This window comes from Pelophylax lessonae (genome assembly GCF_965119305.1).
Source record: "Pelophylax lessonae genome assembly, chromosome: 8".
Classification (NCBI taxonomy): domain Eukaryota; kingdom Metazoa; phylum Chordata; class Amphibia; order Anura; family Ranidae; genus Pelophylax; species Pelophylax lessonae.
The window spans coordinates 235,390,827-235,408,296 of NC_138775.1; the positions used below are offsets into that span (position 1 = coordinate 235,390,827).

At 44.8% G+C, this 17,470-nt stretch overlaps 1 protein-coding gene across 5 annotated transcripts in view; it reads right to left on the reverse strand.

The window, feature by feature from the left end:
- Nucleotides 1–17,470, reverse strand: part of RC3H1 (ring finger and CCCH-type domains 1) — a 141,777-nt gene that overhangs the window by 53,716 nt on the left and 70,591 nt on the right. For 4 of the 5 annotated variants that reach the window (XM_082266626.1, XM_082266625.1, XM_082266623.1 and 1 more), the window contains exons 3-7: nucleotides 17,234–17,354; nucleotides 13,185–13,424; nucleotides 11,014–11,189; nucleotides 8,396–8,596; nucleotides 8,045–8,177 (exon numbers count right to left, since the gene is read on the reverse strand). In XM_082266626.1, coding sequence (XP_082122752.1) covers nucleotides 8,045–8,177; nucleotides 8,396–8,596; nucleotides 11,014–11,189; nucleotides 13,185–13,424; nucleotides 17,234–17,354 — 871 coding nt within the window. The remainder of the gene's footprint in view (nucleotides 1–8,044; nucleotides 8,178–8,395; nucleotides 8,597–11,013; nucleotides 11,190–13,184; nucleotides 13,425–17,233; nucleotides 17,355–17,470) is intronic. The other variant, XM_082266624.1, reaches the window with a different exon arrangement.

A 17,470-nucleotide genomic window follows, 5' to 3' on the forward strand; every position in this document is an offset into this window, starting at 1 on the left:
AAGACGAGACCCCGCATAAGGGATGTCAGACACCGTCTTCCTGGAAGTCTGGTCAGCCGACCAGCTTTTCAACCAAATCAAGCGGCGATTAAGTACTGCAACACTAGATAAGCATGCAGCTAATGGGGCCTCATTCAAGGCCGCATCGCAAAAGACCCCCTGATAAATCTGGTCCACCATCTCCAAGGTAGTAGGGGGGGGGGGGGGGGGCAGAATCAGCCACAAGGGTGCGTCTGAGCACCTTGGTCCAATCAGCCACGGCTTGAGCCACCATGACAGAGGCGAAAATAGGTTTCAGCATGGAACCCGTCACCATGTAGGATCCCTAAACATCGGAGAATCCTCGGTGGGTACCAAAGTGGCCCTGTTCAACCTGGCCACAGTGTGATTCACCTTAGGAGCCACAGACCATCGCAAATCCGTAGGAGACGCAAAAGGGGTCGAGAAGTTGAAACTTCTTTGGCACCACAAAAGTGTGCTTCAAATTGTGCCATTCTTAATTTACAGTCTCGTGGAACTCAGCGGGGCAAGGAAATACCTACACCGCCTTACGGGATCTGTGGGTACCAAAAGAGGACCGTTTTCCCGGAGGATTGGGCTCATCCTCTAAATGTAGTGTTTCCTTAACAGCACTGAGCAGCACATCCATAGCTGCGCGGTCCTCTGCCGTCCCAGGGGGTGAATCATTCACCCCCGCCTCCCCTTCAGACTGGGAAGAGCGAGACCCTTCAAGGGGCACACTATCTACGGCAACCATGTCAGATTCAGAATCAGAGGATAGAGAAAGCCTAGGCCTTTTTCTAGTATATCGTTCAGTCATCAAAAGATCCACTTTAGACGCTAAAGTCGCCAATGCGGCAGTCAGGGCAGAGGATACAGAGGAACCCGAATCTTCCACCAAAGCTGGGGGAAATTTGCTGTCCTGGGACTTCATAGAAAAAAACTTTTTTTTCTTCCAGGTACTGGCCCTTCAAGCGCACCGCGACCCCCTGCAGTACAGCGCTATTAAGGACTATGCAAACAGACCCCCAAGCAGGAAATAGCTGACAGCCAGAGGTATTCCCACAAAAAGACAGCACAGACAGACCCCACAAGTGTTACCTAACCGCCTGTCGATCTCCTCTGTACAGAAAGAGGAAGTAATGTCACAGCAATAGGCTGAACTAGGATTTTAGACCAAGGAAAAATGGTTGCCCATAGAAAGTAATGGGAGGCTCCGGGAAAATGGCCGCCGACATGTGCTCATAAAAAAAACATTGCCACACACAAGATGGCGCCGGAAGGCATCAAAACACACTACATTACTTGCTGTAAAAGCGCCCACAGTGAAGCCTGCATGCTACCCACACCTAAAATGGCGGACCGGTGGTTTTTAACCCCGCAGCGGCCGCCGCACGTGTCTGCACCCCCAAAACACACCATAAGTGTCACATAGGGGGAAGGACCCCACAAAAACCCCCAGATAGCGTACTAGCTGTGATAGAAGTCCCACAGGGCCCGGGATAAGGGAGCCCCAGAAAACGCACAGACGTCAGGTGATGCCACAGACACACAGGACTGCCAGCCCCAGATAGAGGCCCCACACAGAGTGTACTTACTGTACCCTATGGCATGGGTGCATCACATCGACGGGAAACCTCCCACCCCAGATGGCGGGGGTGCCGTCAGCCAAAAATGCAGGACGCCAGTAACACACGGAACCGTGGGTGGGACGTCCAGGCGAGGTGGCCACCTCGCAGGCTTTCATCCCTGAGGACAGGGATGGGTCTTTTGCGAGGCCAGGGCGAATGCATAGCCTGCTAAACGCTCGATGGTGGGCTGGGATTCCATAAGGCCCTCTGTCCTGGGATACCAGGACGACCAGTGCGACTCCCAGCTGCGCGACGCCGTCATCATCTTGAGGAAGTGACTAAGTGTTGATAAATAAATAGCTAGTAGTGCAAACAAAAAACACTTTTGCAGAAATAAAAGAATAAAAATCAGAAGAAGGCTGAGACTGTAGCCCCAGCACAGGGAGAGCCCATCTCACTCCTAACTAGGCAGAAGACAAACTGAGTTGGGATGGCTGATAGCAGGGGGTATTGGACCAGTGGGACAGCCCCCATAGGTGTGTCTATGTAAATTACTTTGTTTTTAACAAGTCTTATGCCTAGCTTGCTCCTATGGATAAGAGGTCAATACCCATGGTGAAGACTGTATGAGTGGGCAGTGACTGTCAGAGGACGTAAGAGAAAGATCCATTTTATAAACCTTTGTAAAAGTGTGCAGACGACCAGATGGCCACCTTGCTAGCTTGCATCACTGGTGCCTGATGACGGAAGACCCAGTAGGCACTAAGCATCCTAGTAAAGTGTGCCTTAACAAGGAAAATATAAACCTATCCCCTAATTGAATAGGCCTTAATCACTGTCTGTCTAATCCATCTGGAAATGGTCCCAGCAGAAGCGGCCAACCCTTTTCGAGGTCCAATTGTGAGTACAAATTGGGAGTCTGACTTCCTAACAAACTGCATAGCTGCCAGGTAACCGCGACTGCTGTACATGACCTTTGTAATGAAGGTCCATTTTTTCTGGTAAAGAGACAGTGTGTCTTCTGGCTCGGTGGTGGTTCTTCTGGCCTATAGCTTTTGCACATCTGTGCGTGGAGTGGACACTCTCATATTGTGGACTTTCCCTATCATGTGGACTTGCATTTCTGCTATGTACCGAATAGTGAATACTGGTCTAAGTACCGATTCAGCCACAGTGAACATATGGTGGGTCAAGGCCTCCGACCTCCTATCAGTCAGGTCTGAAGACTGGAGGGCCCAACAGCCTCCGAGAGGTGCTGAAATATGCTCCAGGGAGAGGGGAGCCAACACAAAAGAAGTATAAAACACTGCAAGAGACACCCCACCACACTGTCGGCACCACAAGGCCCAGCACAGAGCATTATTGCTGCAGTAGCAGAGAGAAAAACCCCACAAAAGGACTCGCCACCACCGGCTAGGTACTCACACCCCGAACCGCACACCATGTGTCCTCCACCAAGAGGACAGGGGGCCCTGGCAGACACCGAACCCAGGAATGATCGTATAATCGCTCCCCCCCCCCCCACCCCCATCGTAACACCCCAGGCCGACCTAAAAAGCTATGTCCACCCTGGGGGGCTGGGAGGCCTGCATTAGACCACCGAGAAGGGGGGGGGGTTGACGCTGCCTGCGAGGGAGGGGAGACAGGGGGTTTGACCTTCCCAGGGAAGGGCCCATGCTAACCCCGAAAACCTCCAAGGGTAGAGGGAGGACAGCTACTTACCACACCAGGAACAGGGTGGGAGCCAGGAGGAAACGCTGCGACTCAGGCCAAAGCCAGTGTTTAATTTGCAGGCTAGCCCCTTGTCCAGTGGGGCTATGTCGCGGCCGACCTAGGTCGGAACAGCGGTCTGCACGCACTTGTTGGCCTGACTGGGGCGACCTTAAGGATCTAGATTATCCAGCTCGTCACCCAGTCTGGCACTTGATTGTAGATCTTACAGGAACAAAATAAGTGGGGAAAAAAAATTCAGTTAAAAAGGAAACAATTTCGAGGACCAGAGATCCCAGCAAGGAACTAGGTCCTTATTCCTGACTAGGCGGCAAAAAAACTGAAAACATAACAGAGTATACCCCCTGGGACTGTCCCATAGGCGTAGTGAAATTGCCTGCCTAGTGTCCTACTCCTGTAGAGGGCAGTATAACCCATATAGTCATGAAGATGAGGCTCTGTGTCATTCAATGAACAAAATAAATATAATGTTTTGTGGTTCCAAGTAATTTTCTAGAAAAAAAAAAGGATTGGTACATGTGAACAAAAAGTGCCAAAAAAAATAAATAAGCCTGGTCTTCAAGAAAAAAAACCTGTGTGCAGCAGCCCCCCCCCTCATACTTACCTGATCCAGAGATGTGCACGAGTGGCTCGACTATCCAATACTCTCCCTCCTAATTTGCTGAGACAAAGCAGTCAGCCAATAAGGAGAGAGAGGGGATGGCATGGGGCCAAACCATGGGAGGGGGTGGCATGGAGCAAAACCATGGCTCAGTGTCTGAATGGACACATAGCGATAAGACACAAAGCAACGGCTCGGCTTAGGTGTCCCCAAACCAAGCTGCTTGCTGTGGAAGTACTCGGCAGGTGGGAAGGGCCAGGAGCACCAGCGAGGGATCTGAGAAGGAGGAGGATGTGGGCTGCTCTGTACAAAACCACTGCACAGAGTAGTTAAGTATGTCAGGTTTGTTATGTTTAACAAAAAAAAAAGAAGAAAAAAAAAAAAAAAAGAACTTAATATCACTAGAAGAAACAGCACAGTGAAAGGATAAACAGTACAGTGATTGTCTCTTCTCACCGTCACTCTGCTTTCTCTTACCAGCATGCTTCTAGTCTGCACAAACTAACTGGCTCCATGTACTGCTTCTTACTCTCATACTCCAGCTCTGTTATACAGACTGCAAGAGGCTAATACAGGTCAAACTCAGTTACTTACACTGCTTGCATTTAAAAAATATATTTAAAGATGCATTAGCGATTACAGAGATGCCTTAATTTGTCTCTTTAATATTTGCCTTGAGTTCATCTTTAATTCTGGGATAAGTGGAGTAAGTCTATGTGCCTTGAAAAAGTAATCACCCCTTGAAATTTTTCACATTTTGTCATGTTACAACTTAAATGTATTTTATTGGCATTTTATGTCATAGATCAAAACAAAGTGGCACATAATTGTGAAGTGGAAGGAAAGATAAATGGTTTTCAAAATGTTTTACAAATATCTGAAGTGCGTGGCGTGCATTTGTATTCAGCCCCCATGAGTCAATACTTTGTAGAACCACTTTTTCCTGGAGTTACAGCTACACATCTTTTTGGGTATGTCTCTACTAGCTTTACACATTTACAGTGAAATTTTTGCCCATTCTTCTTTGCAAAATAGCTCAAGCTCTGTCATATTGGATAAAGAGCGTCTGAACAGCAATTTTCAATCTTGCCATAGATTCTCATTCAGATTTAGGTCTGGACTTTGACTTGGCCATGCTAACACATGAATATGCTTTGATCTAAACCAGGGGTAGGGAACCTATGGCCCAGGGGCTGTATGCGGCCCTCAAAGTCATTTGGTCTGTGTCTTTCAACTGATCTTTCAGAACAGAGCCGATGCTTCCTGTATAGTTCCGGCTCCGTTCTGACAGTCTGAGTGAGTCACAGGCGGAGTGATATCAAATGCACTCTGCCTGTGACCAATACAGGAAACATCGCCTCTTCCTTCAGCGCGGCGCCACTGCTGCCAGCAGCACACACAGCAGTACCAGCCAGAGCCAGCAGTACTAACAGCAGTACCAGCCAGAGCCAGCAGTACCAGCCAGAGCCAGCAGTACTGACAGCAGTACCAGCCAGAGCCAGCAGTACCAGCCAGAGCCAGCAGTACTCACAGCAGTATCAGCCAGGACCAGCAGTACTCACAGCAGTACCAGCAAAACCAGCAGTACTCACAGCAGTACCAGCCAGGACCAGCAGTACCCACAGTAGTACCAGCCAGAGCCAGCAGTACCCACAGCAGTACCAGCCAGAGCCAGCAGTACTAACAACGGGACCAGCCAGAGCCAACAGTACCCGCCACAACCAGCAGTACCCACAGCAGTACCAGCCAGAGCCAGCAGTACCAGCCAGAGCCAAAAGTACCCAAAGCAGAACCAGCAGTACCCACAGCAGTACCAGCCAGAGCCAGAAGTACCCACAACAGTACCAGCCAGCAGTACCCACAGCAGTACCATCCAGCAGTACCATCCAGCAGTACCCAAAGCACAGTACCAGCCAGCAGTACCCACAGCAATACCAGCCAGCAGTACCCACAGCAGTACCAGCCAGCAGTACTGGCCTGAGCCAGCAGTACTAGCCAGTAGTACCAGCCTGAGCCAGCAGTACCGCCAGCAGTACCCACAGCACAGTACCAGCCAACAGTACCAGCCTGAGCCAGCAGTACCCACAGCAGTACCAGCCAGCAGTACCTACAGCACAGTAGCAGCCTGAGTCAGCAGTACCCACAGCAGTACCAGCCTGAGCCAGCGGTACCACCAGCACAGTACAACCCAGCAGTACCAGCCTAACCCAGCAGTACCAGCCTGAGCCAGCAGTACCAGCCTGAGCCAGCAGTACCAGCCTGAGCCAGCAGTACCCACAGCAGTACCAGCCAGCTGTACCCACCAGCAGTACCCGCGAGCAGTTCTTTTCAAAACTTACCACCACAAAGAGTCGACTGCGCTCCAGACTGACCGACGCAAACCTGGAAAACCAGGTGCAAGTAGCAACATCATCAATACCAGCTAACACCACACACCTCACCAAAGAGAAGCAGTTGCAGCCATCACATTAGGGGTGAGTTAATTAAATGTTTGACCTAATATAATAGGCACATTTTTAAGTTGATAATTTTGTACAGCACCCAAATGATTTTAAATAATACCCAAATGGCCCTTGGCAGAAAAAAGGTTCCCCATCCCTGATCTAAACCATTCCATTGTAGCTATGGCTGCATGCTTTGAGTCGTTGTCCTGCTGGAATGTAAACCTCTGCCCTAGTCTCAAGTCTTTTGCAGACTCTAACAGGTTTTCTTCTAAGATTGCCCTGTATTTGGCTTAATCTTTCTTCCCATTAACTCTCAACAGCTTCCCTTTCCCTGCTGGTGTGCTCTGCTTGTGCAGTGTTAGTTTTCTGCCACACACAGTGATTTATTTTTAGGCCAAAAAGTTAAATTGTGGTCTCATCTGACCAGAGCACCTTTTTCCACATGTTTGTTGTGTTCATCACATGGCTTCTCGCAAACTGCAAATAGGACTTTATGTGGCTTTCTTTCAACAATGCCACTCTTCCATAAAGGCCAAATTTGTGGAGTGTGCGAATAATAGTTGTCCTGTGGACAGTCTCTCCCACCTGAGCGGTGGATCTCAGCAGCTCCTCCAGAGTTACCATGGGCCTCTTGGCTGCTTTTCTGATTAATGCTCTCCTTGCCAGGACTGTCAGTTTATGTGGACAGCCATGTCTTGGTAGGTATTTTAGTGAACTAGTGTTGTATAACTCCACTTCCATTATATATTATCAGAGTATTAAGTGGACATCCGGATTGCATTGCATGGCGATACCCGAGCTATGACTGCTCAATTCTCCTTTAGGTTTTTGACTTTGTTTTCTATGTATACGTGTATATTTTATATACTGTACAATAAAATTTACCTTTCAAAAAAATCAAATAAATTTAGGGGCTATTGGTTCCACTAGATTTTAGTTCGGGGTATCAGAAAAAAAAAAAAAAAAAAGGGGCTGAATGCAAATGCACGCCACACTTTTCAGATATTTGTTAAAAAAATTAAAAACCATTTATCATTTTCCTTCCACTTCACAATTATGTGCCACCTTGTGTTGGTTGTAACATGTGACAATCTGGAAAACTTCAAGGGGTACGAACACTTTTTCAAGGCACTGTAAGTATTCATGAATGAAGCAAGCAATGTACAGTAGGTGCTGTTAAACAGCCTGCAAACAGCTCCCTGAAAAAATCTGGTAGTACAACAAACACCAATGTTGCTAGGTGGAAGCAGTCACAGTCACCTGCAACACTGATTTGTGCTAGTCAGCCGCTTAACAACCGACTTATAACAAACGCATTCATAAAAAATGATTGGTGGGGTCACTAGGAAATTTTTAGGTGGTTTTCAAGCAGTAAAGGTGCCAACGAAAATTCAGAAGTGATGTTATGTATTCTATTCTTTAATTTCCGTGCATGCGTGGTCCTGGTCACACAATTTTTTTTGCACAATTACTATACAAATTAGACAAAAATCGCTTGTTCGGTTATCGTATGAGAAATGATTTTGTGCTTGTCTCTTCGGATATTTTCACATGAACTGTTGTGATCAGTTCTAGAAAGCTGTGTACTAAGGAACAGATTATCGGACAATCACTCTGACTGTACTTTTTGTCCAATTTTCTTATCGTGTGTACTAGGGATTAATATCCAGATTTCTGTCACGTTTACCAACACTTACCGGGGCTTGGATCTATATTTGCCAGCAGCTCTAGATGGGGACGTAATCTGTTGAGATTGGCAGGGTCTCCAGTTCTCTGCAGAGCAATGGTCAGTTCCTGGACACTCTGAGCAAACGAGGCCGGGGTCTGCAACTTAACAAAACCTTTCTTGTAATAAATGAACTAGCTGACTTTCAAACTATTAAATTAGACGAATACACTAAGGGTAGGAACACAGAACCAAAAGGTTAGGGAAGAAGGATGGGGCCAATCACTATGCAAGGTAGCTTGTAAAAAAACAGACAAGACATAGGGGGGAACGAGACAAACAGACAAAAGAAAATTGGCTGGGGCAGGAATGAGGCGGTTACCTTGTCAATTATGGATTGCATATGGGATTTGTGAGACTGATCCCCATACAAAAGAGAGGACCATTGATCAGGAGCAATGCGCAGGCCAGCCTCCATGGCGATCTGCACAATCTGAGAATCATGCTCTCTGCGCAGTGCTTCATAAGTGCGAAACTCCTCCTTTAACTGCATCAGGGAGGAATCTTCATCACGCTTTGTCACCTGAAATTGTAAAATACTTTGTTAAGCCTTACACAGTTGTAAGTGAACTGTTTTTGCTGGATTACACAGCATACCGTGAACTCCCCCTTTCGTTATGCAGACTGTTATATATATATAAAAAATATACACACACACACACACACACACACACACACACACACAGTATATTCACACACCAGTCACTTTAGCTACACCTGTTCAATTGCTTGAAAAATCACATGGCAGCAACTCAATGAATTTAGGCATCTAGATATGGTGAAGAAGACTTGCTGAAATTCAAACCATGCATCAGAATGGGGAAGAAAGGGTATTTAAGTGACTTTGAATGTGGCGTAGTTGTTGGTGCCAGATGGGCTGGTCTGAGTATTTCAAAAACTGCTGATCTGTTGAAATTTTCACGCACAACCATCTCTAGGGTTTACAGAGAATGGTTAGAAAAAGATATCCAGTGAGTAGCAGTTGAGTGGACAAAAATGCCTAGTTGATGTCCGAGGAGATTGAGCAGATAGGTTCAAGGTGATAGAGCAACAGGAACTCAAATAACCACACGTTACAACCAAGGTCCTGTCGGCTAAGAACAGAAAAACGGAGGCTACAATTTGCACAGGCTCACCAAAATTGGACAATAGAAGACTGGAAAAACATTGCCTGGTCTGAGGAGTCTCAATTTTAGCTGCAATATTCAGATGGTAGGGCCAAATATGGCATAAACAAAATGAAAGCATGGATTCTTCCTGCCTTGTATCAATGGTTCAGGATAGTGGTGGTATAATGGTGTGGAATATTTTCTCAGCATACTTTGGGCCACTTAATACCAACTGAGCATTGTTTAAATGCCACAGTCTACCAGAGTATTGTTGCTGACCATGTCCATCCCTTTATGACTACAGTGTACCCATCTTCTGATGGCTCCTTCCAGCAGGATAATGCACCATGTCGCAAAGCTCAAAGCATCTCAAACAGGTTTCTTGAACATGACAATGAGTTCACTGTACTCCAGTGGCCTCCACAGTCACCAGATCTCAATTCAATGGGATGTAGTTTAACAGGAGATTCGCATTATGGATGTGCAGCTACTGCATGATGCTATTATGTCATAATGGACCACAATCTCTGAGGAATGTTTCCAACACTTTGTTGAATCTTTGTCAAGTCATTTTTTTTTCCTATTAAAATAACAAACAAACATGTTATACTAACCTATGAGCAGTGGCTTTGAACAGGGCAGCTCAGACCCTCCTCTCTTCGGGTCCCTGGCTGAAGCTCCTGGCCCCTCCCTCCTGTTGAGTGCCCCCCACAGCAAGCCGCTTGCTATGGGGGCATCCGAGCCGAGCTGCAGCTCCATGTATACTTTCAGACACAGAGCCAGAATTTGGCCTTGCCCCCTCTCTGAGTATGATTAACAGCAGTGGGAGCCAATGGCTCAGCTGCTGTGTCTCAGCCAATCAGGAGGGAGAGTCTCGGACGGCCGTTTCACTTGAAAAAATTGCTGGATAGAGATGGGGCTCAGGTATTAGGGGGACTGGGGGAGGCTGCTGCACACCAGCGGTTTTTTCTCAATGCATTAAGTAAAAAAAGCTTCTGCCTTTACAACCACTTGGCAAAATGGGGTCCAACCTGGTACTAGCAAAGCGTACCTAAAAAAGTGGCCAGTGAGTGTTTATTTTACCTTTGCATGAGTTTACCTAGCTAATCATAAAAAGCCCATGTCCTAAGCTGGCCCAAACAAACTATTTATTTTAATAAATGATGCAGCTGCTGTAAGCTCTGTATCATACTGTTATGTAGTTGGGCTGAGAACATCTTAGACATTCAGAAGTCATCTCGTATTATTACTAGCGAATACATGGTTTCCCAGTGCTGCATACTGTATGTAGCCAACTCATCACTTATATAAAGCATATGGTTTGGCTTAGATCAATGTTTTAAAGTGTCAGAAAAGATGCACTTAGGCTGTAACTGCTTTGCTGAAGAAAAAAGGCTAAAGGGGAAGTTCCGCTTGTTTGCACATCCTCCCCACCCTTGAACAATTTTGCCTCCATTTTGGAGAAGGCAGCTTATAGGTAAATTGGATGTTCTAAACCATTTCATGAATATAAACCATGCTTTTCACTAGGGTGCCAGAGTCACAACTTTCATTAAGACCACAACCACTTAATACTGCCATCTTAGGTCTTTGCAGGTACCCTGTGTATATCCATTAAAATGGGCCTACTAAGCACAAATTAGCAGCCTGGGTGTTTACTATGGCTGCCAAATGTTCACATTTTTAGACTCTTTTTACTTTGCATGTATAGGAAAGATCGGCACAATTCCAAATTCTGGAAAGTTAATTGTTACACAGCCAATAACTATAACTTATTCACACTGCTTAGGATACCGGAATGGTAAGGTGTAAGAAAACGAAAACACTATACCTTAAAGCAAGAGGCTCTGTACAACAACTGGACAACATGCCCAATGCTAGTTTTCGAGGCTTGAGGAAAGCGCGGTTCCAGTCTTTGCACCACAAACAAAACCAGAACTTTCCGGGAGAGCGCAGATCCGTCTTCCAGGGCCAGGAGGACAAGCTTGAGGGCTTCTTCCTGCATGGCTGCAATGCAGATGGTTGATTACAAAGTCTTAAAGAGCAATTCCAGGAAACAAGTAAAAGTTAACAGTGAGGAACAACATCAAGCAAACGCTGCAGCTATGTTATAATCAAGCATTCACTCAATTTACATTAAACTGATTTCTCTGTATTTACTGCAGCAGGACCTAGAGCTAAAAACTATTTAACAACTAATTATAAACTAATTTTATTATCGATTAGTCTGTCAGCGGATTAGTTGGTCTGCATAGAAAATGCATGATTTTTGTTAAATGTTAGTATACACAGTGCAGCACACATATAGCTCAGAACACCATCAATACAGGTCAGTAAGTGCCGGTGTAACGTTAAAAAACCATACCCCGTGAAGAAACCATACCCTTGTCACTTCCTGTGTGAAACAGCTGAGCAGCGCAGCAGTGCGCATGCTCAGAGCCCCGGAGACGTAACTGAACAGCAAAGAAGTTCACAAGTGCGCATGCTCAGAGGGTAGGAAATAAGCACGGCACTGTGTGAAATGTAAAACTTGCGGCGGTATCATTAAAACAGTTTGGCTGGAACATCAAACATCTGCTCTCCTATCGCTGTCACTTCCCTGATCTCCCCTAATAAATATATAAGCGGTGGCGGGTGTATGAAATGTAAATGACGCCGATCTCGGCTCCGTGATCCGCTTTTATATTTATTAGGCGAGATGAGGGAAGTGACAGGGGAAGGAGCGGAGATGACTGATGTTGCAGTGGAGCCGTTTTAATGTAACGGCCGCAAGTGTAAGTACCGTGAGAAATCCATACCCTCCGTAGCTGCACCGGAAGTGACGAGGGTATGGTTTTTTCACGGAACACTGGTGTTCTAAAATTTTCTCGGACCCATGTATTAAAAAAAAAAAAAAAAAAAAAAAAAAAATCGGACCTCGTCACTTCCGGTGGCCCTACGTCATGAAACAGCTGATGGGAGTCTCAAGTGCGCATGCGCACAAGACATCTTGGTTTGGTAAAATTATAACACATAGCGGGCAGTTGCCTGAGAGGAGGCGGGGCTGAGGTGGGACGGAAGACACCGCCGCGTCATCTGCAGAGCTGAATAGAGGAGGCGGGACGGAGGTGCGGCCATGTAATAAATGCAGGGCTTAAGCGACTCCTTCTGTTTTATTATCTTTAGTAATTGTATTATTTATCCTTAGGATTTCATTACATTTAGTATTTCTATAATACAAAATAAGAAATACTAAATGTAATGAAATCCTAAGGATAAATAATACGATAATTACTAAAGATAATAAAACAGAAGAAGGAGTCGCTTAAGCCCTGCATTTATTACACGGCCGCACCTCCGTCCCGCCTCCTCTATTCAGCTCTGAAGATGACGCGGCGGTGTCTTCCGTCCCACCTCAGCCCCGCCTCCTCTCAGGCAACTGTCCGCTGTCTATTATAATTTTGCCAAACCTCGAAAAATGTCTTTTGCGCATACGCACGGACGACTCCCATCAGCTGTTTTGTGATGCTCTGTCCCCGGAAGTGACGAGGTCCAATTTTTTCACGGGTCTGACAAAATTTTACAACACCGGGGAACTTGTGAATGCGTGAGGAGCAATGCCTCATGGGACATGTAGTACTGTGCAGGCTAAGGAAGTGACCTAAGGGCTCTGTGCAGGAAAGATCAGTGACTGAACACAGTGAAGCTGGAGGCGGATAGGCTGAAGTTATAGAAAGGCAATACAATTAAATTTAAACAACCAGTATTGTGCATTATATATTGGCCAATAAATGAAAATAGTTGTTAGTTGCAGCCCTAGCAAGAACCCAGATAGTGCTTCACATGGTCACAAAATTCTGGATGCAGATTTAATTTGGACAGCTTTACTGAAATAAGGCCTTTAGGTCTACAAGTTCAGCAGTCTAGTACTTGTACATCAACTGTAACTTTCACAATTGTAAGACCTTGGTTTGTAAATGCAGATTTAAAAAAAAAAAAAAATTGAGCTATGTTCTAGCATACCTGGACCGAGGAATTGACAGCCACGGGCACGAACTGCTGCCCACAGGTTGGAGGAAAGTTGCTGGGGGTTCTGATGTTGCAGGATAAGCTCAGTGACCGTTCTCTCACCCAATGAACGAGCTGCTCGCATTGCTCGAATACGACCTTCTTCTTCCACCAGCTGACAATGAACAAGAGTCACCAACTTCCTCTGCATAGGGCGGCTTAGCACACTTTGGGTGGTGCTATTTAGACCGACACCTGGAGAAGTGAAAAGATCAAAATAGTGCAGAAAATAAAAACCTTGGCTGTTTTTTTTTTTTTAATTAACACTTTATAACAACTGCTATTGGTCACACACGACAGTTTATTACAATAGATTATCTAACTCTAAACTGGCTCCTCAGTGACCATTTTCACCCCTTGTAATCCACTAGGACAGGGCTACTGACTTTGATAAAGCTTAGAAGTGGTGAATGCTGTGTTAAGTGGGGTACACACTAGTAGAAAATCGTCCGAAAATTCCCGTCCGAGGTAAAATCGTCCGATTTTCGCCTAGTGTGTACACAACTTTCAGCAGCCGATGCCGACACATTAAACCGATTTTCGTTTAATGTGTATGCAGTACGTCCGTGAAAAATAGGATACGAAAGACCGCGCATGATCTGAAGTTGCTGACAACACGGAAGTCTAGGAACAAATGTGCCAAAAAAAAAAAAAGAAAGATCGGACGAGAAATTTTGTGAACATTTATGCACTGTAAAACGGTTATGAACGCTGAGAAGACAGAGAAAAATCTGAGAATATTTAGTCTGATTTTCGTCAAGTGTATACGGCACTTTAACCACTTGCCGACCACCACACGACTATTTACGTCGGCGGTCAGCCCCTCACAGGCAGAGCGACGTAGGGCTAGGGAGCGAGAGCGCGCCGCCACGAAAATTGTTCTTGTGTTCAATTAGATATTGATTAAAATTTTACTTTCCAAAAGTGGTATACTCATTTATGCTGAGCATGGTATCCATGGTGAGGGTGCAAAATTATCTGTATTACAATACGGTGACTGATAATGTGATCATAACCAATAGGCTTTCCCACTTAGTACCCAGGACAATTTAGCCTGGGGAAATGACTGCCATGGCCTAATTCAACATCTATCAGGCACAAGTATGCAAGAGCCTGCGATTCACTCTACTAAAGCCCTTAAATTAATAAAGTTGACCAATAGATGACTTTATGCCTCAACAAAAGTGGGAATTTCATTTTAGTATGGAGAAAAACATACAAGACCATAACAAGCCTGAGAACAGGTCCTAGGCTGCATCAGCACTTGTCCTAAAAAATACAATATGCAAACAAAAAAAAAAAAAAAAGTAATTACACATTGACTTCATCCTGGTTAGAGTTTCTGCTTACAGTAGATGCCTCTGAAGTGGGTGACAAGAGTGTGAACAGGAACAGAGAGTTTCTTTACAACCTAATTTGCAAGTTTGCTGTGATAAGAATCACATCAAAACTAATTTTAGTTTCTTGCAAGACTTTCTTTTAAATCATCACGGTTATACAGCTTTCAAAAACAGTCCTTAGGGAGTTGACACAAATCTGTGAGAAGGAAGTGTAAATTCTCATCATTACTCTTCCTCTAATCTAAGAGTAACACAAAGGGGTTGATTTACTAAAACTGGAAAATGAAAATTTGGTGTAGATCTGTATAGAAACCAACCAGCTTCAAGATTTTTTTTTTGCCAAAGCTAAATTTAACAATCTGAAGTTAGAAGCTGATTGGCTACCATGCACAGCTTCACCAGATTTTCCATTCTCCAGTTTTATTAAATCAAACCCATCACTTTCAAATTTATATCCTGCTTACCTAGACATCCTGTCAGTGTTTTTCAGGACACCCCTGAAAATGTAAGCAAGCTAAGAGGCAGCATGTGCTAAAGACCAGAGTCCGTGTGCTGTATTATATGGAACGCGCTATTACTACATGAATACATGAAATATTAAATCTGGCACCCCATGATCAATTCCAGCCACATAAAAAGCAAAGCTTTCATAAAGCATCTAGAAAGAAGTGCTGTCTCTTGGCTTTAATTCCGTGCTCCATGATTCTCCTCTCTGAGCATCAGCAACCTTCTCACAACAACCGCAAGTAACTATTCTAGAGGCAAGCAAATGGTGTAAAATGACTGGATAAACATGACATATATAATTAGCAAGGGTATGTTCAGGGCTGTGCAGTTACAGCAGCCATGAGTTTTAAGCATTTAGGATTTGCCTGAACATCCTGGGGTAGAAACAGTTATACCAGGATCATGGCTGCATTGCTCGATATATACAGCCAGCAATGGGAGTTCTGGTAAAGTGAACCAAGCAGCCCTACGGTTGCCCGATCAATTTTACAGGGCTTAGAAGGGGCCCCAGATCTCGCCATAAAAAGAGGACCTGTCACTGCCCCAGTTATCACAAGGGATTTTGTTCAGTTAACCTCCCTGGCGGTATGATTCTTTCGGATTTTAGGTGCTGAAAGCGGTACAATTATTTTGCATGTAATTCTTTATGGACGAGCAGCCCAAACCAACTATTTACATATGATTTTTTTTTACTGTGCGTTCTTTATGACATCTCGGGTATGATGAAGTTTGACACCAAAATCATAAAATTAAATTATATAATATATATATATATATATATATATACACACACATATACACACACACACACACACACGTACAGTAAAACTGCAGGAAAGGGCACTGGGGGGCAAACTAATGTCAATTTATTTTATTTTGTAATTTAATCCAATAGGATTACAATATATCAGTGTGTTTTACTTTTCAAATTTGCCACCGGTTCCACCCCCCTGTTCGCGTCACGTCGCAGGAGACAGAAGCCGGGGCTCACAGCATCGGGCGGAAGATGCGGCCGCCGTATGCTGCAGGGACATCGCGGGATCAAGGTAAGTATCCAGCGATGCTCCCTGGCGGTACCCAGAGTGTGGTTTGGGGTTACCGCTAATGGCACTAAAATTTCACCCCGAGCCACACTCGGGAATACCGCTAAGGAGGTTAAATAAAAAAAATGTAAAAAGAATTAAAGAAAAACCCGCAAAAGACTTGCCTATGGAGACTTTTAGGTATCACCATGGTGTTGCCATTTCACAGATGTACAAAATTTAAAATTTTTACATGCTTGGTATCCATTTACTTGGCATAACATTTTTTTAAACGTTAGCAAAAAAATTAGTATTTTATTCTGTTTGTGCGCACTGAAATTCTGTCTTCTTAGGTTATCAGACAAGGGGAAATAAGAACCCACATGTCAAGTCGCACAGCAAGTCAAAAGACATTAATTTCAATTTGGCCCGTTCTAACTGCTGCGACTTGAGTCGCAGCGACTTAAAAAATAGTTTTTGCACTACTTTTGGGTCGACTTCAGTGCGACTTGTCCCTCATAGGAGGAAGGTTGCACTGTAGCCGCAAACAAGTCACACTACAAAGATGCGCTAAAAGTAGCGCGACTTTGTAGCCGCAATAGTGGAAACGTAGCCTTAAGGAAAATTTTGATTTTTAGAACAGTGCCTTTAAAGTGAACACAGTGTATAAATATTATTGGTAAAGTGCAAAAAGCTTGCTACACCTTCAATTTATCTTCTAATCAGTTTCCCTGTGCAAAGCGGAAACCCTGCACTCCAAAGTCTTTGGGCTTTAAGTCTCTGCAAGTCAAAATTAAGCCTTACATATATATGCCAAAACCTCTACAGGCAGTAGCCTTTTACTAGGGGTGCAGGTAGATCATGGCTTGTACAAAAGTCAAGACATACGCAGCCAGAATCCGCCACTTACAGAGGAACTGAATCCAAGCACAGCTGTGGTGCCTGGATTTTAGCAGCATTTTGACAGACCTAGCAGGTTCAGTTTACCAGTAATTTGAAGTGAACCCTACCTTTATTCCCTGCAGCATCCCACCTCCCAGCAACAGGTTTTCAACTTTCCTTGCCCCATCAGTTGAATAACCTAAGGACAGGTTTACTTAAACTACTTACTTTATTTTACCAAGAGTGATCTTACCTCTTGCAGTACTGAGGGGCTTCAGGTAAAGGGCCAGCTCTTCCACACACTTTCTGGCCTCCTCATAGTGTTTGGTGTCTTCAGCCCCGCTGCACAGAGTGATAGGCTGCTGCTCAGGTACCTGCAGAGGAAACACAAGTAGAAAGATGTAAAGAAGGTAAATGCAAATAAAAAATAAAAGCCCATTTTATGACCCTTACTATTTATCCTTGGCTTCTATGTGCAGAACACATCACG